At 47.3% G+C, this 22,179-nt stretch overlaps 1 protein-coding gene across 1 annotated transcript; it reads right to left on the reverse strand.

Moving 5' to 3' along the window:
- Nucleotides 1-19,009: 19,009 nt before the first annotated feature.
- LOC123108373 (uncharacterized) lies at nucleotides 19,010-21,649 on the reverse strand. The gene is made up of 3 exons (XM_044530177.1): nucleotides 19,824-21,649; nucleotides 19,608-19,736; nucleotides 19,010-19,529 (listed from the first exon to the last, which is right to left on the reverse strand). The coding sequence occupies exons 1-2, from the start codon at nucleotides 21,297-21,299 to the stop codon at nucleotides 19,620-19,622; spliced, it is 1,593 nt and encodes a 530-aa protein (XP_044386112.1). The 5' UTR covers nucleotides 21,300-21,649; the 3' UTR covers nucleotides 19,010-19,529; nucleotides 19,608-19,619.
- Between the last annotated feature and the right edge of the window lie 530 nt (nucleotides 21,650-22,179).

The raw sequence follows: 22,179 nt of genomic DNA on the forward strand, positions 1-22,179 counted from the left end.
TACAATTACGACGTTCGGACACACCATTACTCTATGGTGTTCCGGGTGGCGTGAGTTGCGAAACTATTCCTCATTGTTTCAAATGTAGACCAAACTCGTAACTCAAATATTATCCTCCACGATCAGATCATAGAAACTTTATTTTCTTGTTACGATGATTTTCAACTTCACTCTGAAATTCTTTGAACTTTTAAAATGTTTCAGACTTATGCTTCATTAAGTAGATATACCCATATCTGCTTAAATCATCTGTGAAGGTGAGAAAATAATGATATCCTCTACGAGCCTCAACATTCATCAAACCACATACATTTGTATGTATGATTTCCAACAAATCTGTTGCTCTCTCCATAGTTCTGGAGAACGGCGTTTTAGTCATCTTCCCATGAGGCACGGTTCGCAAGTACCAAGTGATTCATAATCAAGTGGTTCCAAAAGTCCATCGGTATGGAGTTTCTTCATGCGCTTTACACCAATATGACCTAAACGGCAGTGCCACAAATAAGTTGCACTATCATCATCAACTCTACATCTTTTGGCTTCAACATTATGAATATGTGTATCACTACTATCGAGATTCATCAAAAATAGACCATTCTTCAAGGGTGCATGACCATAAAAGATATTACTCGTATAAATAGAACAACCATTATTCTCTGATTTAAATGAATAACCGGCTCGCATCAAACAAGATCCAGATATAATGTTCATGCTCAACGCTGGCACGAAATAACAATTATTTAGGTCTAATACTAATTCTGAAGGTAGATGTAGAAGTAGCATGCCGACTGCGATCACATCGACTTTGGAACCATTTCCCACGCACATCGTCACCTCGTCCTTTGCCAGTGTTTGCTTAATCCGTAGTCCCTGTTTCGAGTTGCAAATATTAGCAACAGAACCAGTATCAAATACCCAGGTGCTACTGCGAGCTCTAGTAAGGTACACATCAATAACATGTATATCACATATACCTTTGTTCACCTTGTCATCCTTCTTATCTGCCAAATACTTGGGGCAGTTCCGCTTCCAGTGACCAGTCTGCTTGCAGTAGAAGCACTCAGTCTCAGGCTTAGGTCCAGACTTGGGTTTCTTCTCCTGAGCAGCAACTTGCTTGATGTTCTTCTTGAAGTTCCCCTTCTTCCCTTTGCCCTTCTTGAAACTGGTGGTCTTACTGACCATCAACACTTGATGCTCCTTCTTGATTTCTACTTCCGCAGCCTTTAGCATTGCGAAGAGCTCGGGAATTGTCTTATCCATCCCTTGCATATTATAGTTTATCACGAAGCTCTTGTAGCTTGGTGGAAGTTATTGGAGAATTCTGTCAATGACGCTATCATCTGGAAGATTAACTCCCAGTTGAATCAAGTGATTGCAGTACCCAGACATCTTGAGTATATGCTCACTGACAGAACTATTCTCCTCCATCTTGCAGCTATAGAACTTATTGGAGACTTCATATCTCTCAATCCGGGCATTCTTTTGAAATATGAACTTCAACTCCTGGAACATGTCATATGCTCCATGACGTTCAAAACATCGTTGAAGTCCCGGTTCTAAGCCGTAAAGCATGGCACATTGAACTATTGAGTAGTTATCAGCTTTGCTCTGCCAGACATTCTTAACATTGTCAGTTGCATCAGCAGCAGGCCTGGCACTCAGCGGTGCTTCCAGGGCGTAATTCTTCTGGGCAGCTGATGTCTACTACACAACCTTATTCTTCTAGACGTTGTTGGGCCCAGAGGTTTGTAGGACAGTAGCAAATTTCCCTCAAGTGGATGACCTAAGGTTTATCAATCCATAGGAGGCGTAGGATGAAGATGGTCTCTCTCAAGCAACCCTGCAACCAAATAACAAAGAGTCTCTTGTGTCCCCAACACACCCAATACAATGGTAAATTGTATAGGTGCACTAGTTCGGCGAAGAGATGGTGATACAAGTGGTATATGGATAGTAGATAATAGTTTTTGTAATCTGAAATAATAAAAACAGCAAGGTAGCAAATGATAAAAGTGAGCGTAAACGGTATTGCAATGATAGGAAATAAGGCCTAGGGTTCATACTTTCACTAGTGTAAGTTCCCTCAATAATAATATCATAATTGGATCACATAACTATCCCTCAACATGCAACAAAGAGTCACTCCAAAGTCACTAATAGCGGAGAACGAACGAAGAGATTATGGTAGGGTACGAAACCACCTCAAAGTTATTCTTTCCAATCAATCCGTTGGGCTATTCCTGTAAGTGTCACAAACAGCCCTAGAGTTCGTACTAGAATAACACCTTAAGATACAAATCAACCAAAACCCTAATGTCACCTAGATACTTCAATGTCACCTCAAGTATCCGTGGGTATGATTATACGATATGCAACACACAATCTCAGATTCATCTATTCAACCAACACAAAGGACCTCAAAGACTGCCCCAAAGTTTCTACCGGAGAATCACGACGAAAACGTGTGCCAACCCCTATGCATAGGTTCATGAACCCACAAGTTGGTCACCAAAACATACATCAAGTGGCACGCAGTATCCCATTGTCACCATAGATATCCACGGCGAGACATACATCAAGTGTTCTCAAGTCTTTAAAGACTCAATTCGATAAGATAACCTCAAGGGGGAAACTCAATTCATTACAAGAGAGAAGAGGGGGAGGAGAAACATAAGATCCAACTATAATAGCAAGCTCGCGATACATCAAGATCATGCCAAATCAAGAACATGAGAGTGAGAGATCAAACACATAGCTACTGGTACATACCCTCAGCCCCGAGGGAGAACTACTCCCTCCTCGTCATGGAGAGCACCGGGATGATGAAGATGGCCACCGGAGAAGGATTGCCCCCTCTGACAGGGTGCCGGAACGGGTCTAGATTGGTTTTCGGTGGCTACGGAGGCTTCTGGCGGTGAAACTCCCGATCTATTTTGCGTTCTGGAAGTTTTAGGGTACGTTGAGTTATATAGGCGGAAGAAGTATGTCAGGGGAGCCACGAGGGCCCCACGAGACAGGGGGCGCGCCCTAGGGGGGCGCCCCCCACCCTCATGAGCACCTCGTTCCTTCCTTGACGTGGGGTCCATGTCCATCGGGTGGCTTTCGTTCCAAAAATAACTTCTCTAGTTGATTTCGTTCCGTTTCGACTCCGTCTGATATTCCTTTTCTTCAAAACACTAAAATAGGCATAAAACAGCAAATCTGGGCTGGGCCTCCGATTAATAGGTTAGTCCCAAAAGTAATATAAAAGTGGATAATAAAGCCCAATATTGCCCAAAACAGTAGATAATATAGCATGGAGCAATCAAAAATTATAGATACGTTGGAGACGTATCAGGAGCAATGAGGATAATCCTCAAGTTACGGACCCAGTCCGTGTAATTGCTACCACCATATTTCAACTTTGCTTTCTCAAGGAACGCATTAAAATTCAACAGAACAACAGCACGGGCCATCTATCTACAATCAACATAGACAAGCAAGATACTATCAGGTACTAAGTTCATGATAAATTTAAGTTCAATTAATCATATTACTTAAGAACTCCCACTTAGAAAGACATCCCTCTAATCTTCTAAGTGATCACGTGATCCAAATCAACTAAACCATAACCGATCATCATGTGAAATGGAGTAGTTTTCAATGGTGAACATCACTATGTTGATCATATCTACTATATGATTCATGCTCGACCTTTCGGTCTCAGTGTTCCGAGGCCATATCTACATATGCTAGGCTCGTCAAGTTTAACCTAAGTATTCTGCGTGTGCAAAACTGGCTTGCACCCATTGTAGATGGACGTAGAGCTTATCACACCCGATCATCACGTGGTGTCTGGGCACGACGAACTTTGGCAACGGTGCATACTCAGGGAGAACACTTTTTATCTTGAAATTTAGTGAGAGATCATCTTATAATGCTATCGTCAATCAAAGCAAGATAAGATGCATAAAAGATAAAAATCACATGCAATCAATATAAGTGATATGATATGTCCACCGTCATCTTGTGCTTGTGATCTCCATCTCCGAAGCACCGTCATGATCACCATCGTCACCGGCGCGACACCTTGATCTCCATCGTAGCATCGTTGTCGTCTCGCCAATCTTATGCGTCCACGACTATCGCTACCGCTTAGTGATATAGTAAAGCATTACAGGGCGATTGCATTGCATACAATAAAGTGACAACCATATGGCTCCTGCCAGTTGCCGATAACTCGGTTACAAAACATGATCATCTCATACAATAAAATTTAGCATCATGTCTTGACCATATCACATCACAACATGCCCTGCAAAAACAAGTTAGACGTCCTCTACTTTGTTGTTGCAAGTTTTACGTGGCTGCTACGGGCTTAGCAAGAACCGTTCTTACCTACGCATCAAAACCACAACGATAGTTTGTCAAGTTGGTGTTGTTTTTACCTTCGCAAGGACCGGGCGTAGCCACACTCGGTTCAACTAAAGTTGGAGAAACTGACACCCGCCAGCCACCTGTGTGCAAAGCACGTCAGTAGAACCAGTCTCGCGTAAGCGTACGCGTAATGTCGGTCCGGGCCGCTTCATCCAACAATACCGCCAAACCAAAGTATGACACACTGTTAAGCAGTATGACTTATATCTCCCACAACTCACTTGTGTTCTACTCGTGCATATGACATCTACGCATAAAACCTGGCTCGGATGCCACTGTTGGGAAACGTAGTAATTTCAAAAAAATCCTACGCACACGCAAGATCATGGTGATGCATAGCAACGAGAGGGGAGAGTGTTGTCCACGTACCCTCATAGACCGAAAGCGGAAGCGTTAGCACAACGCGGTTGATGCAGTCGTACGTCTTCACGATCCGACCGATCAAGTAGCGAACGTACGGCACCTCCGAGTTCAACACACGTTCAGCCCGATGACGTCCCTCGAACTTCGATCCAGTCGAGTGTTGAGGGAGAGTTTCGTTAGCACGACGGCGTGGTGATGATGTTGATGTTCTACCGATGCAGGGCTTCGCCTAAGCACCGCTATAGTATTATCGAGGTGGACTATGGTGGAGGGGGGCACCGCACACGGCTAAAAGATCAAACGATCAATTGTTGTGTCTATGGGGTGCCCCCTGCCCCCGTATATAAAGGAGCAATGGAAGGAGGCGTCCGGCCAAGGAGAGGCATGCCAAGGGGGAGTCCTACTCCCACTAGGAGTAGGACTCCTCCTATTCCTAGTAGGAGTAGGAGAGGGGGAAGGAAAGAGAGAGGGGGAGAAGGAAAGAGGGGGCCGGCCCCCTTGGGGGGCGCGCCCTACACTCCCCTTGCTGCCCTCTATTTCCACTAAGGCCCATGTCGGCCCATTAAGCCCCGGGGGGGTTCTGGTAACCTTCCGGTACTCCGGTAAAATCCCGATTTCACCTAGAACACTTCCGATATCCAAACATAGGCTTCCAATATATCAATCTTCATGTTTCGACCATTTCGAGACTCCTCGTCATGTTCAGGATCACATTCGGGACTCCGAACAACCTTCGGTACATCAAAACATATAAACTCATAATATAACCGTCATCGAAACGTTAAGCATGCGGACCCTACGGGTTCGAGAACTATGTAGACATGACCGAGACATGTCTCCGGTCAATAACCAATAGCGGAACCTGGATGTTCATATTGGCTCCCACATATTCTATGAAGATCTTTATCGGTCAAACCGCATAACAACATACGTTGTTCCCTTTGTCATCGGTATGTTACTTGCCCGAGATTCGATCGTCGGTATCTCAATACCTAGTTCAATCTCGTTACCAGCAAGTCTCTTTACTCTTTCCGTAATACATCATCCCGCAACTAACTAATTAGTTGCAAGGCTTGCAAGGCTTAAGTGATGTGCATTACCTAGAGGGCCCAGAGATACCTCTCCAACAATCAGAGTGACAAATCCTAATCTCGAAATACGCCAACCCAACAAGTACCTTCGGAGACACCTGTAGAGCACCTTTATAATCACCCAGTTACTTTGTGACGTTTGGTAGCACACAAAGTGTTCCTATAGTAAACGGGAGTTGCATAATCTCATAGTCATAGGAACATGTATAAGTTATGAAGAAAGCAATAGAAACATACTAAACGATCGGGTGCTAAGCTAACGGAATGGGTCATGTCAATCACATCATTCTCCTAATGATGTGACCCCATTAATCAAATGACAACTCATGTCTATGGTTAGGAAACATAACCATCTTTGATCACCGAGCTAGGCAAGTAGAGGCATACTAGTGACAATCTGTTTGTCTATGTATTCACACATGTATTATGTTTCCGGTTAATACAATTCTAGCATGAATAATAAACATTTATCATGATATAAGGAAATAAATAATAACTTTATTATTCCCTCTAGGACATATTTCCTTCAGTTTCATCATAAGTATCATGCATAGCAGAAGTGGCATCATCAATAATATGCGACATATCAGAATTAATAGCAAAAGTAGGTTTAGGTGTCGCAAGCTTACTCAAAACAGAAGGTGAATCAAGTGTAGAGCTAAATGGTAGTTCCTTACCTCCCCTCGTAGTTGAGGGATAAATTTTTGTTTTCGCATCTTTCAAGTTCTTCATGTTGGGGAACGTTGCAGAAAACAAAAAATTTCCTACGGTTTCACCAAGATCCATCTATGAGTTCATCTAGCAACGAGTGATCGGATGCATCTACATACCTTTGTAGATCGCGAGCGGAAGCGTTCAAGGAACGGGGATGATGTAGTCGAATACGACATGATCCAAATCACCGGAGATCCTAGCACCGAACGGACGGCACCTCCGCGTTCAACACACGTACGGTCAGCATAACGTCTCCTTCTTCTTGATCCAGCAAGGGGAGAGGAGAGGTTGAGGAAGATGGCTCCAGCAGCAGCACGACGGCGTGGTGGTGATGGAGCTGCAGTACTCCGGCAGGGCTTCACTAAGCACTATGGAGGAGGAGGCGGTGTTGGAGAGGGAGAAGGAGGCAACCAAAGGCGTGGATCAAAAAGCCCTCCTTCCCCCACTATATATAGGAGGGCCAAGGGGGGGCGCTGGCCTAGGAGATCCAATCTCCTAGGGGCGGCGGCCAAGGGAGGTTTCCCTCCCCCCCAAGGCACCTAGGAGGTGCCTTCCCCTCCTAGGACTCTTCCTCCTTGAAACCCTAGGCGGATGGGCCTCTTGGGGCTGGTGACCTTGGCCCATGTAGGCCAAGGCGCACCCCCTACAGCCCATGTGGCCCCCCGGGATAGGTGGCCCCACCCGATGGACCCCGGGACCCTTCCGGTGGTCCCGGTACAATACCGATGACCCCGAAACTTGTCCGATGCCCGAAACAGGACTTCCCATATATAAATCTTTACCTCCGGACCATTCCGGAACTCCTCGTGACGTCCGGGATCTCATCCGGGACTCCGAACAACATTCGTGTTACTGCATATACATATCCCTACAACCCTAGCGTCACCGAACCTTAAGTGTGTAGACCCTACGGGTTCGGGAGACATGTAGACATGACCGAGATCGCTCTCCGGTCAATAACCAACAGCGGGATCTGGATACCCATGTTGGCTCCCACATGCTCCTCGATGATCTCATCAGATGAACCACGATGTAGAGGTTTCAAGCAACCCCGTATGCAATTCCCTTTGTCAATCGATATGTTACTTGCCCGAGATTTGATCGTCGGTATCCCAATACCTCGTTCAATCTCGTTACCGGCAAGTCACTTTACTTGTACCGTAATGCATGATCCCGTGACCAGACACTTGGTCACTTTGAGCTCATTATGATGATGCATTACCAAGTGGGCCCAGTGATACATCTCCGTCATACGGAGTGACAAATCCCAGTCTTGATCCGTGTCAACCCAACAGACACTTTCGGAGATACCCGTAGTCTACCTTTATAGTCACCCAGTTACGTTGTGACGTTTGGTACACCCAAAGCACTCCTACGGTATCCGGGAGTTACACGATCTCATGGTCTAAGGAAAGGATACTTGACATTGGAAAACTCTAGCAAACGAACTAAACGATCTTGTGCTATGTTTAGGATTGGGTCTTGTCCATCACATCATTCTCCTAATGATGTGATCTCGTTATCAATGACATCCAATGTCCATAGTCAGGAAACCATGACTATCTGTTGATCAACGAGCTAGTCAACTAGAGGCTCACTAGGGACATGTTGGTGTCTATTATTCACACATGTATTACGATTTCCGAATAACACAATTATAGCATGAATAAAGACAATTATCAAGAACAAGGAAATATAATAATAATGCTTTTATTATTGCCTCTAGGGCATATTTCCAACAGTCTCCCACTTGCACTAGAGTCCATAATCTAGTTACATTGTGATGAATCGAACACCCATGGAATTCTGGTGTTGATCATGTTTTGCTCTAGGGAGAGGTTTAGTCAACGGATCTGCTACATTCAGGTCCATATGTACTTTACAAATATCTATGTCTCCATCTTGAACATTTTCACAAATGGAGTTGAAGCGACGCTTGATGTGCCTTGTCTTCTTGTGAAACCTGGGCTCCTTGGCAAGTGCAATAGCTCCAGTATTGTCACGGAAGAGTTTGATTGGCCCCGACGCATTGGGTATGACTCCTAGGTCGGTGATGAACTCCTTCACCCAAATTGCTTCATGTGCTGCCTCTGAGGCTGCCATGTACTCCGCTTCACATGTAGATCCCGCCACGACGCTCTGCTTGCAACTGCACCAGCTTACTGCCCCACCATTCAAAATATACACGTATCCGGTTTGTGACTTAGAGTCATCCAGATCTGTGTCGAAGCTAGCGTCGACGTAACCCTTTACGATGAGCTCTTCGTCACCTCCATAAACGAGAAACATTTCCTTTGTCCTTTTCAGGTACTTCAGGATATTCTTGACCGTTGTCCAGTGTTCCTTGCCGGGATTACTTTGGTACCTTCCTACCAAACTTACGGCAAGGTTTACATCGGGTCTGGTACACAGCATGGCATACATAATGGAACCTATGGCTGAGGCATAGGGGATGACACTCATCTCTTCTATATCTTCTGCCGTGGTCGGACATTGAGCTGAGCTCAATTTCACACCTTGTAACACAGGCAAGAACCCCTTCTTAGATGGTCCATATTGAACTTCTTCAATATCTTATCAAGGTATGTGCTTTGTGAAAGACCTCTGAGGCGTCTTGGTCTATCTCTGTAGATCTTGATGCCTAATATATAAGCAGCTTCTCCAAGGTCCTTCATTGAAAAACTCTTATTCAAGTAGGCCTTTATGCTGTCCAAGAGTTCTGTATCATTTCCCATCAAAAGTATGTCATCTACATATAATATGAGAAATGCTACAGAGCTCCCACTCACTTTCTTGTAAACACAGGCTTCTCCATAAGTCTGTGTAAACCCAAACGCTTTGATCATCTCATCAAAGCGAATGTTCCAACTCCGAGATGCTTGCACCAGCCCATAAATCGAGCGTTGGAGCTTGCACACCTTGTCAGCATTCTTAGGATCGACAAAACCTTCCGGCTGCATCATATACAATTCTTCCTTAAGGAAACCATTAAGGAATGCTGTTTTGACGTCCATTTGCCATATCTCATAATCGTAGAATGCGGCAATAGCTAACATGATTCGGATGGACTTTAGCTTCGCTACCGGTGAGAAAGTCTCATCGTAGTCAACCCCTTGAACTTGTCGATAACCCTTAGCGACAAGCCGAGCTTTATAGATGGTCACATTACCATCCGCGTCTGTCTTCTTCTTAAAGATCCATTTATTTTCTATGGCTCACCGCTCTACGGGCAAGTCAGTCAAAGTCCATACTTTGTTTTCATACATGGATCCTATCTCGGATTTCATGGCTTCTAGCCATTTGTCAGAATCCGGGCCCGCCATCGCTTCTTCATAGTTCGAAGGTTCACCGTTGTCTAACAACATGATTTCCAAGACAGGGTTGTCGTACCACTCTGGTGCAGAACGTGTCCTTGTGGACCTTCGAATTTTAGTAGGAGCTTGATCAGAAGTATCTTGATCATTATCATTAACATCCTCTCTAGTCGGTGCAGGCACCTCAGAAACATTTTCTTGAGTTGTGCCCTTTTCCGGTTCAAGAGGTAATACTTCATCAAGTTCTACTTTCCTCCCACTTACTTCTTTCGAGAGAAACTCTTTCTCTAGAAAGGACCCATTCTTGGCAACAAAGATCTTGCCTTCGGATCTGAGGTAGAAGGTATACCCAATAGTTTCTTTAGGGTATCCTATGAAGACGCATTTTTCCGACTTGGGTTCAAGCTTTCCAGGTTGAAGTTTCTTGACATAAGCATCGCATCCCCAAACTTTTAGAAACGACAGCTTAGGTTTCTTCGCAAACCATAATTCATACGGTGTTGTCTCAACGGATTTCGACGGAGCCCTATTTAAAGTGAATGTGGCAGTCTCTAAAGCATAGCCCCAAAAAGATAGCGGTAAATCGGTAAGAGACATCATAGATCGCACCATATCTAATAGAGTGCGATTACGACGTTCGGACACACCATTACGCTGAGGTGTTCCAAGCGGCGTGAGTTGTGAAACTATTCCACATTTTCTTAAGTGTGTGCCAAATTCGTGACTCAAGTATTCTCCTCCACGATCTGATCGTAGAAACTTGATTTTCCTGTCACATTGATTCTCAACCTCACTCTGAAATTCCTTGAACTTATCAAAGGTTTCAGACTTGTGTTTCATTAAGTAGATATACCCATATCTACTCAAGTCATTAGTGAGGGTGAGAACATAATGATAGCCACCGCGAGCCTCAACACTCATTGGACCGCACACATCAGTATGTATGATTTCCAATAAGTTGGTTGCTCGCTCCATTGTTCCTGAGAACGGAGTCTTGGTCATTTTACCCATGAGGCATGGTTCACACGTGTCAAATGATTCATAATCAAGAGACTCTAAAAGTCCATCTGCATGGAACTTCTTCATGCGTTTGACACCTATGTGACCAAGGCGGCAGTGCCACAAGTATGTGGGACTATCACTGTCAACCTTACTTCTTTTGGTACTCACACTATGAACATGTGTAGCATTACGCTCGAGATTCATTAAAAATAAACCATTCACCATAGGAGCATGACCATAAAACATATCTCTCATATAAATAGAACAACCATTATTCTCGGATTTAAATGAGTAGCCATCTTGAATTAAACGAGATCCTGATACAATGTTCATGCTCAAAGTTGGCACTAAATAACAATTATTGAGGTTCAAAACTAATCCCGAAGGTAAATGCAGAGGTAGCGTGCCGACGGCGATCACATTGACCTTGGAACCATTCCCGACGCGCATCGTCACCTCGTCCTTCGCCAGTCTCTGCTTATTCCGCAGCTCCTGTTTTGAGTTACAAATGTGAGCAACCGCACTGGTATCAAATACCCAGGAGCTACTACGAGTACTGGTAAGGTACACATCAATTACATGTATATCACATATACCTTTCGTTTTGCCGGCCTTCTTGTCCGCTAAGTATTTGGGGCAGTTCCGCTTCCAGTGACCACTTTCCTTGCAATAAAAGCACTCAGTCTCGGGATTGGGTCCATTCTTTGGCTTCTTCCCGGCAGCTTGCTTGCCGGGCGCGGCAACTCTCTTGCCGTCCTTCTTGAAAGCTTTCTTTCCCTTGCCCTTCTTGAACTTAGTGGTTTTATTCACCATTAACACTTGATGTTCCTTTTTGACTTCTACCTCTGCTGATTTCAGCATAGCAAATACTTCAGGAATGGTCTTTTCCATCCCCTGCATATTGAAGTTCATCACCAAGCTCTTGTAGCTCGGTGGAAGCGACTGGAGGATTCTGTCAATGACCGCGTCATCCGGGAGATTAACTCCCAGCTGAGTCAAGCGGTTATGTAACCCAGACATAGTGAGTATGTGCTCACTGACAGAACTATTTTCCTCCATCTTACAGCTGAAGAATTTGTCGGAGACTTCATATCTCTCGACCCGGGCATGAGCTTGGAAAACCATTTTCAGCTCTTCGAACATCTCATATGCTCCGTGTCTCTCAAAACGCTTTTGGAGCCCCGGCTCTAAACTGTAAAGCATGCCGCACTGAACGAGGGAGTAGTCATCGGTACGTGCCTGCCAAGCGTTCATAACGTCTTGTTCTGCAGGGAGAACAGGTGCGTCACCCAGCGGTGCTTGTAGGACATAATCTTTCTTGGCAGCTATGAGGATGATCCTCAGGTTCCGGACCCAGTCCGTGTAGTTGCTGCCATCGTCTTTCAGCTTGGTTTTCTCTAGGAACGCGTTGAAGTTGAGGACTACGTTGTCCATTTGATCTACAAGACATATATTGTAAATATTTTAGACTAAGTTCATGATAATTAAGTTCATCTAATCAACTTATTTAATGAACTCCCACTTAGATAGACATCCCTCTTCTAGTCATCTAAGTATTACATGATCCGAGTCAACTAGGCCGTGTCCGATCATCACGTGAGACGGACTAGTCAACGTCGGTGAACATCTTCATGTTTGATCGTATCTTCTATACGACTCATGCTCGACCTTTCGGTCTTCTGTGTTCCGAGGCCATGTCTGTACATGCTAGGCTCGTCAAGTCAACCTAAGTGTTTGCATGTGTAAATCTGTCTTACACCCGTTGTATGTGAACGTTTGAATCAAACACCCGATCATCACGTGGTGCTTTGAAACAACGAACTGTCGCAACGGTGCACAATTAGGGGGAACACTTCTTGAAATTATTATGAGGGATCATCTTATTTACTACCGTCGTTCTAAGTAAACAAGATGCAAAACATGATAAACATCACATGCAATCAAATAATAATAGTGACATGATATGGCCAATATCACATAGCTCCTTTGATCTCCATCTCGGGGCTCCATGATCACCTTGTCACCGGCTTGACACCATGATCTCCATCATCATGATCTCCATCATTGTGTCTCCATGAAGTTGCTCGCCAACTATTACTTCTACTACTATGGCTAACGCGTTTAGCAATGAAGTAAAGTAATTTACATGGCGTTTCTTAATGACACGCAGGTCATACAAAAAATAAAGACAACTCCTATGGCTCCTGCCGGTTGTCATACTCATCGACATGCAAGTCGTGATTCCTATTACAATAGCATGAACATCTCATACATCACATATAGATCATTCATCATTCATCACAACTTTGGCCATATCATATCACAAAGCACTTGCTGCAAAAACAAGTTAGACGTCCTCTAATTGTTCTTGCAAGTTTTACGTGGCTGAATTAGGGTTCTAGCAAGAACGTTTTCTTACCTACGTGAAATCCACAACGTGATTTGTCAACTTCTATTTACCCTTCATAAGGACCCTTTTCATCGAATCCGCTCCAACTAAAGTGGGAGAGACAGACACCCGCCAGCCACCTTATGCAACTAGTGCATGTTAGTCGGTGGAACCGGTCTCACGTAAGCGTACGTGTAAGGTTGGTCCGGGCCGCTTCATCCCACAATACCGCTGAAGCAAGATAAGACTAGTAGCGGCAAGAAAGTTGAAAAATCTACGCCCACAACAAATTGTGTTCTACTCGCGCAAAGAACTACGCATAGACCTAGCTCATGATGCCACTGTTGGGGAACGTTGCAGAAAACAAAAAATTTCCTATGGTTTCACCAAGATCCATCTATGAGTTCATCTAGCAACGAGTGATCGGATGCATCTACATACCTTTGTAGATCGCGAGCGGAAGCGTTCAAGGAACGGGGATGATGTAGTCGAACACGACGTAATCCAAATCACCGGAGATCCTAGCACCGAACGGACGGCACCTCCGCGTTCAACACACGTACGGTCAGCATAACGTCTCCTTCTTCTTGATCCAGCAAGGGGAGAGGAGAGGTTGAGGAAGATGGCTCCAGCAGCAGCACGACGGCGTGGTGGTGATGGAGCTGCAGTACTCCGGCAGGGCTTCGCTAAGCACTATGGAGGAGGAGGCGGTGTTGGAGAGGGAGAAGGAGGCAACCAAAGGCGTGGATCAAAAATCCCTCCTTCCCCCACTATATATAGGAGGGCCAGGGGGGCGCCGGCCTAGGAGATCCAATCTCCTAGGGGGCGGCGGCCAAGGGAGGTTTCCCTCCCCCCCAAGGCACCTAGGAGGTGCCTTCCCCTCCTAGGACTCTTCCTCCTTGAAACCCTAGGCGCATGGGCCTCTTGGGGCTGGTGCCCTTGGCCCATGTAGGCCAAGGCGCACCCCCTACAGCCCATGTGGCCCCCCGGGACAGGTGGCCCCACCCGGTGGACCCCGGGACCCTTCCGGTGGTCCCGGTACAATACCGATGACCCCGAAACTTGTCTGATGCCTGAAACAGGACTTCCCACATATAAATCTTTACCTCCGGACCATTCCGGAACTCCTCGTGACGTCCGGGATCTCATCCGGGACTCCGAACAACATTCGGGTTACTGCATATACATATCCCTACAACCCTAGCGTCACCGAACCTTAAGTGTGTAGACCCTACGGGTTCGGGAGACATGTAGACATGACCGAGATCGCTCTCCGGTCAATAACCAAAAGCGGGATCTGGATACCCATGTTGGCTCCCACATGCTCCTCGATGATCTCATCGGATGAACCACGATGTCGAGGATTCAAGCAACCCCGTATGCAATTCCCTTTGTCAATCGATATGTTACTTGCCCGAGATTCGATCGTCGGTATCCCAATACCTCGTTCAATCTCGTTACCGGCAAGTCACTTTACTCGTACCGTAATGCATGATCCTGTGACCAGACACTTGGTCACTTTGAGCTCATTATGATGATGCATTACCGAGTGGGCCCAGTGATACCTCTCCGTCATACGGAGTGACAAATCCCAGTCTTGATCCGTGTCAACCCAACAGACACTTTCAGAGTGTCAACCCAACAGACACTTTCAGAGATACCCGTAGTCTACCTTTATAGTCACCCAGTTACGTTGTGACGTTTGGTACACCCAAAGCACTCCTACGGTATCCGGGAGTTACACGATCTCATGGTCTAAGGAAAGGATACTTGACATTGGAAAACTCTAGCAAACGAACTAAACGATCTTGTGCTATGTTTAGGATTGGGTCTTGTCCATCACATCATTCTCCTAATGATGTGATCTCGTTATCAATGACATCCAATGTCCATAGTCAGGAAACCATGACTATCTGTTGATCAACGAGCTAGTCAACTAGAGGCTCACTAGGGACATGTTGGTGTCTATTATTCACACATGTATTACGATTTCCGGATAACACAATTATAGCATGAATAAAGACAATTATCAAGAACAAGGAAATATAATAATAATGCTTTTATTATTGCCTCTAGGGCATATTTCCAACACTTCATAGTGACCGGCAGATATAAATCCCAAGTGACTCAAAGAATAGAGCTATGCTCCCCGGCAACGGGGCCAGAAAATAGTCTTGATAACCCACAAGTATAGGGGATCGCAACAGTTTTCGAGGGTAGAGTATTCAACCCAAATTTATTGATTCGACACAAGGGGAGCCAAAGAATATTCTTAAGTATTAGCAGTTGAGTTGTCAATTCAACCACACCTGGAAACTTAATATCTGCAGCAAAGTGTTTAGTAGCAAAGTAATATAATAGTAGTGGTAACGGTAGCAAAAGTAATATTTTTGGTATTTTGTAGCGATGATAACAATAGCAACGGAAAATTAATAAGCAAAGAACAATATATGGAAAGCTCGTAGGCATTGTATCGGTGATGGAGAATTATGCCGGATGTGGTTCATCATGTAACAGTCATAACATAGGGTGACACAGAACTAGCTCCAATTCATCAATGTAATGTAGGCATGTATTCCGAATATAGTCATACGTGCTTATGAAAAAGAACTTGCATGACATCTTTTGTCCTACCCTCCCGTGGCAGCGGGGTCCTAATGGAAACAAGGGATATTAAGGCCTCCTTTTAATAGAGTACCGGACCAAAGCATTAACACATAGTGAATACATGAACTCCTCAAACTACGGTCATCACCGGTAGTGGTCCCAATTATTGTCACTTCGGGGTTGCCGGATCATAACACATAGTATGTGACTATAGACTTGCAAGATAGGATCAAGAACTCACATATATTCATGAAAACATAATAGGTTCAGATCTGAAATCATGGCACTCGGGCCCTAGTGACAAGCATTAACCATAGCAAAGTCATAGCAACATCAATCTCAGAACATAGTGGATACTAGGGATCAAACCCTGACAAAACTAACTCGATTACATGATAAATCTCATCCAACCCATCACCGTCCAGCAAACCTACAATGGAATTACTCACGCACGACGGTGAGCATCATGAAATTGGTGATGGAGGATGGTTGCTGATGACGACGACGACGGATTCCCCTCTCCGGAGCCCCGAACGTACTCCAGATCAGCCCTCCCGAGAGAGTTTAGGGCTTGGAGGTGGCTCCGTATCGTAAAACGCGATGAATCCTTCTTCTTTATTTTTTTCTCCCCGAACACGAATATATGGAGTTGGAGTTGAGGTCGGTGGAGCTCCAGGGGCCCACGAGGCAGGGGGCGCACCCAGGGGGCAGGCGCGCCCCCACCCTCGTGGCTAGGGTGTGGGCCCCCTGGCATTGATTCTTTGCCAGTATTTTTTTATTATTCCCAAAAATAATCTCCGTGGAGTTTCAGGTCATTCCGAGAACTTTTGTGTCTGCACATAAATAACACCATGGCAATTCTGCTAAAAACAACGTTAGTCCAGATTAGTTCCATTCAAATCCTGCACGTTAGAGTCCAAAACAAGGGCAAAAGTGTTTGGAAAAGTAGATACGACGGAGATGTATCACAGGGCTAGCTCCCAAGACACATCAAGAAACACCAAGCCGTGTGCTGGCAACCCCGTCCCCTCTAGTTTATCCTCCGTCATAGTTTTCGTGGTGCTTAGACGAAGCCCTACGGAGATTGTTCTTCACCAACACCGTCACCACGCCATCATGCTGCCGGAACTCGTCTACTACTTCGCCCATCTTGCTGGATCAAGAAGGTGAGGACGTCACCGAGCTGAACGTGTGCTAAACGCGGAGGTGCCGTACGTTCGGTACTTGATCGGGACGGATCGTGAAGGTGTACGACTACATCAACCGCGTTGATAAACGCTTCCGCTTTGCAATCTTCAAGGGTATGAAGATGCTCTCCCCCTCTCGTTGCTATGCATCTCCTAGAGAGATCTTGCGTGATCGTAGGTAAAAAAATTGAAATACTACGTTCCCCAACATTTTCGTTGCTGGTTAGGATGAGCACCGAGTTGTTCACACGCATTGCAGAGAAACTAGCGAGCCATGACCGGGTTTTTCAGCAAAGAAGGAATGCCGCCGGAGAGCTCGGGCATAGCACCTTTTAGAAGGTGACAGCCGCTTTGCGTATGCTAGCATACGGTATCCCGGCTGATCTAGTTGATGATCACTTGGCTATGGATGAGAGACAAGCCATCATGTGTGTCAAGCGCTTCGCAGTCAGAATTGTCCAAGTGTTTGGCCAGGAGTATTTGAGATCTCCCAATGCTGAAGGCGCTGCAAGGCTAGTGGAGATGAACAAAGCTCGCTGCTTCCCAGGTATGCTTGGCTCAATAGATTGCATGCACTGGAGTTGGAAGAATTGTCCAAAGGCATGGCATGGGCAATTTCACGGCCAAAAAAAGGGTTCCACTATAATCCTTGAAGCGGTGGCTGATCAAGAGACTTGGATTTGGCATGCTTTCTTTGGAATGCCTGGATCTTTGAATGACATCAACGTTGCCACCCGGTTATCACTGATGAATAAGATTGCAAATGGTGATTTGCCACCGGTGCAGTTTGTAGCAAATGGTCGTACATACAACTATGGCTATTATCTTACGGATGGCATCTACCCAAAGTGGCAAACATTTTTGAAGCCGTTGAAAAATCGGAAGGTAAGAAAAATCTTGATTTCCACAATGCTCAGGCGGCGGCTAGAAAAGATGTGGAGAGAGCTTTTGGGATTTTGCAAGCCCAATTTGCTATTGTGAGAGGACCGCCTAGATTTTGGAATCAAAAGATGCTTTGATACATCATGCACGCTTGTGTGATCATGCATAACATGATCATCGAGAATGAGCGTGGCCAAGATGTGGACTACTCAGTATGAGCTCTTGGGACACCCCGTGCGAGGGCGACGGAGGGCTGAAAGGGTGTCCCGTTTTGTTGCCTCCTATCATACCAATCGACGTCCCGCGTCGCATGATGATCTTCAGAAGGATGTCATTGAGGAGTGGTGGGAATAGAATGGGCGACAAAGAACATCATGATTTGTGCGTTTGATGTTGTATTGTTGAACTTTTTGTTGTATTATTAAACTATTAGTTGTATTGAATGATAAACTATTTGTTTGAGTTGTAGTAATGAAATTGAACTATTTATTGTTGATTTATTTTATTTGTGTTTTTTTTTGCTTGTGTTTGAAATGTATATGTTGTTTGTGTGAGAGTCGCGCGCTCTGCATTTTCACGTGGATGCTGGAGCCGGCGCTATCCGCCACGCCAAACCAGGCGATGGGCGCGCGGCAAAGTAATTTTAGCGCGCAGCGTGTTGGGCGATTGTTGAAGATGCTCTGATGCAGGAAACATTTCGGCATGCAACCACAAAGATCGGTGCCTCTCAGAATGAACAAGAACGAGGTGTATGCTCCCGTAATCTTCATTATATCAATCTCGCACCTGATCTGAAGCTGCTACATCTACGTTTGTTTTGTCCGAAGCTAGGGCGCCGTTACGACCGTGCGCATAAAGGCGCACATTTTGTAAAGATATATCTGGTCTTTTATAGTTCAGTCAAACAGATTTCGGCAGAAACATAACCTCGTAAGAATCGGCAAGATAAAACGATATTGTGTTTTATGATTCTTCTGGTTCCGGCGCTCCTGATAATAAAAATGGTTCATAAACCTGTTATTGATGAAATGAATGAATGAATCATGAGTGAAAGCTCTTGTCGTGTAAAAATCTATCTTCGATATCCTTGGTATGCAAAACAGATGCAGCCTTTGAACTAACGTTATTGTCCTTGGAACTTTATTTCTCATTACTCGTAAACGATATGTCGATTATCTGAGGAATAAAGTGCATTTGCTGTTGAAAAAACTGTTGTCCTTGAATCTAAGGTTGGGCTGGCTCAGCTTGGGATGGGCGTGGTTTGTGCCTTCTAAGCCACGATATTATCGGGCCTGCGGCCTGCCCGTGATGAAGGAAACATTTCATCATGCAACCCCAAAGATCGGCGCCTCGCACGTTACAACATTCGTACACCTGACCTGAAGCTGCATCTACGTTTCATTTTTGCCCAAGGTGGCGCGCCGTTACGACCGCGCGACCCGCCGCTGCGATCGAGCTGCATGGATGCTCGATCGGGCCTGCGCGCCCGGTCTACCATACCAAATCTAGTTGATAATCTTGGCAGCTCGCTTGCATTTTGCTGTGTCCTGTCGTCCTAGCTCCCCTGCGCAAACAGAGGAAACTTAGATGCATGAAGGCAAGTTCTACGGCAGTACTCATATCGCAGGGAGCTATGGGTTACCTAGCTGGGTGGCTAAATTCGAGCAAACTCGCCGTCCCGGCAGACACCCACGTCGACGGCCATGGTCCGATCCAGCTTCGTCCCGTTCTTGGGCGACGACACCACCCTGCAGCAGTTCCTCCTCGGAGACTGCACGCACGCACACGAGCTCGATCGGAAAACTATGCCACGAGGGAATGGAATGGAATGAGGGGAATGCGTAGTACATAGACGTACCCGTTTCCAGAGGTCGGGGTCGGGCTTCTTGACGATGACGACGCGGTCGAGCAGGCCGGCGGGGTCGGGGATGCGCCACCGGCATGTGACGTTGGGCGCGGGGGTGTGCCGCTCGTACTCGGTCACGGTCGTCTCGAGCGTGGCGTTGGTGCGGCGCCGGACCCGCCGCATGTAGTACACCTGCGGGCGCTGGCAGTGGTTGCGCGCCACGGGCCGCGTGTTGAAGGAGTAGGCCGTGTAGTCGGCGCGCTTGTACCAGTTGAGGAAGGTGCGCATCGGCGTCTCCATCTCCCGCGGCGACACCACCCCGCGCACCACCACCACCGCGAACCCCCACGACACCGACACCGTCCACTGCTTCTCCCGGTCGTAGCACACGGACTGCTGCGCCACGGCGGCCGGGTCCAGCCGCGCGGGCCCGTCGAAGAGCCGCCGCAGCGCCGCCGTGCGGGACCGCGCCGCGGGGAACACGGGCTGCAGGAAGTCGAAGTGGTGCAGCGTCACGAGCGGCACCACCGGGTGGGAGCCCAGCAGGCCGAGCACGTCCCCCCAGATGTCGCACTGGTGGAAGCCCAGGTGGCGGGTGAGCGGCACGCCCAGCTCCGACATGCAGGCGTGGATGCGGTCATCGCTGCCGTAGAGCGCCGGGTAGCGGTGCATGCAGCCGTCCTGCATGCGCGCCAGCTGCGCGGCGAGCGCGCGGCTGATGGCGAAGCCGCCGCCGCCGAAGGCCATGCCGTAGGAGAAGATGAGGTTCTGGATGTGGCTCTCGGAGGGGTTCCCGATGTAGTATGGCTGCGTGTGGTCGTAGCGGGACAGCACGTCCACCAGGTTGTCCGGGAAGAAGACGGTGTCGTCGTCGCCCATGACGAACCACCGCACGCCGGGGAGCCCCAGCCGGTAGCTCTCGGAGACGATGCGGGAGATGCGCAGCGCGGAGCGGCTGCCGGCGCCGTGCGTGTAGGGGAACTCGGACGTGTCCGCGCTTATCTTGAGGGCGGGGAGGCCCGTGGAGGAGTTCCGGGAGTAGTACTCCGGCACCGGCTTGTCCAGCCACACGAAGCCGCGCATCTTCCCCGGCCGCCACCACACCCGGATGTACTCCCGCCGGCTCTTCCACATGGACGACGACGCGCCGATGCCGAACAGGATGTGCCGCAGCCCCGTCGGCGCGGCGTCCGCGGACGGGCTCGGCTTCCGCACGCGCCGCGCCAACGGCGCCGGCGAACGCTGCATCATATTATTCGACGACGAAAACGAAGAAGCGTTGCGGCCGGCAGCCGCGTCCGCCGCGAGACGAGCGACGGCATTGCTGGCGTCCTCGGCCGGCGGGCAGGAGCCGGAGAAGAGCGGGGAGAGGGCGAGGGCGACGACGTAGACGGCGAGGACGGGGAGGAGCACGTAGAGGAGGAGGCCGTAGAGGAAGAAGGAGGCCTTGGACTTGGGCATGACCTTGCCGCCGGCGCCGGAGGGCATGACCACGATGGTGTACGTCCTTGCAGTGCTCGACCGATGGCACCGATCGGCTCCTAGCTCCTCCTTTCGTCCCGGAGCGAACAATGTCTGTCAGCGCGTCGACGAGTGGCTGGCTGGGAGTGCGCGCAGCGAGCGATCACCGGTGGTGTCGCGGTTTAATATAGCTCAGCATTTCGCGCGCGTTCGTTTGTTTGCCGCCTTGGTTGGTTTGGTTTCAGTCTATGTGTTGGTGGGCAAATGGGAGAGTGGGGATGGCAGGTGGGTGCGCGGCGATCAGGCCGTGGCTGGGATGGAAATGGATCCCGGGCGCGGGGGGCGCCTTGATCCCTTCTCTTGTGCATGTATGGCAACGGCATGGTCAATCACCACTCACCACATCGCATTTGTAGGAGGAGCGGCCATGTGTGTCATTCGGTTTTAGCTGGCCTCGTCTCCTGTCTGTGGAGTACTTCATCTTCGATATAGTACTGTACAGTTTTTTGTTTTTGAGAAAATTATAATTTGTTTTTGAGAAAATTATAATGTGTTAAGAACAAACATGTGGTTAGATGATCAGGAGGGTGGTTGTACCCTGGGCCCATTAGGGATCACGTCAGGTTTGGCACATGTGTGTCTCATAAAAGGCCGGATATTTTTTCGGTGGGAGGCGTTATTTCCATTGATAGGGAGGTTTGTGACGACTTTATCAATTTCAAGACCAGATGACTCAGCCTCTTGTAGATGCTCACAGGAGTTGGATAATCGTGCATATGTTCATAGGGATAAATGTAGGTGCGTGCATATACGATTTGTTTCTCATAAAAAAAATATTGTGTCGCTAAGGTTGTGCTTGTACGCAAATTCTTCCTGTAAATCTTTGCGCCCCCGTAGGACAAATGGG

The sequence above is a fragment of the Triticum aestivum genome, chromosome 5A, assembly GCF_018294505.1.
Source record: "Triticum aestivum cultivar Chinese Spring chromosome 5A, IWGSC CS RefSeq v2.1, whole genome shotgun sequence".
Taxonomy (NCBI): domain Eukaryota; kingdom Viridiplantae; phylum Streptophyta; class Magnoliopsida; order Poales; family Poaceae; genus Triticum; species Triticum aestivum.

Excerpts from the sequence above, each read along its gene's own strand:
- LOC123108373 (XM_044530177.1), bottom strand. The coding sequence starts at position 21,299 with ATGCCCTCCGGCGCCGGCGGCAAGGTCATGCCCAAGTCCAAGGCCTCC. Across the intron at positions 19,737-19,823 it reads ACCCCGACCTCTGGAAACGG|TCTCCGAGGAGGAACTGCTG; the intron begins GTACGTCTATGT and ends GCGTGCGTGCAG.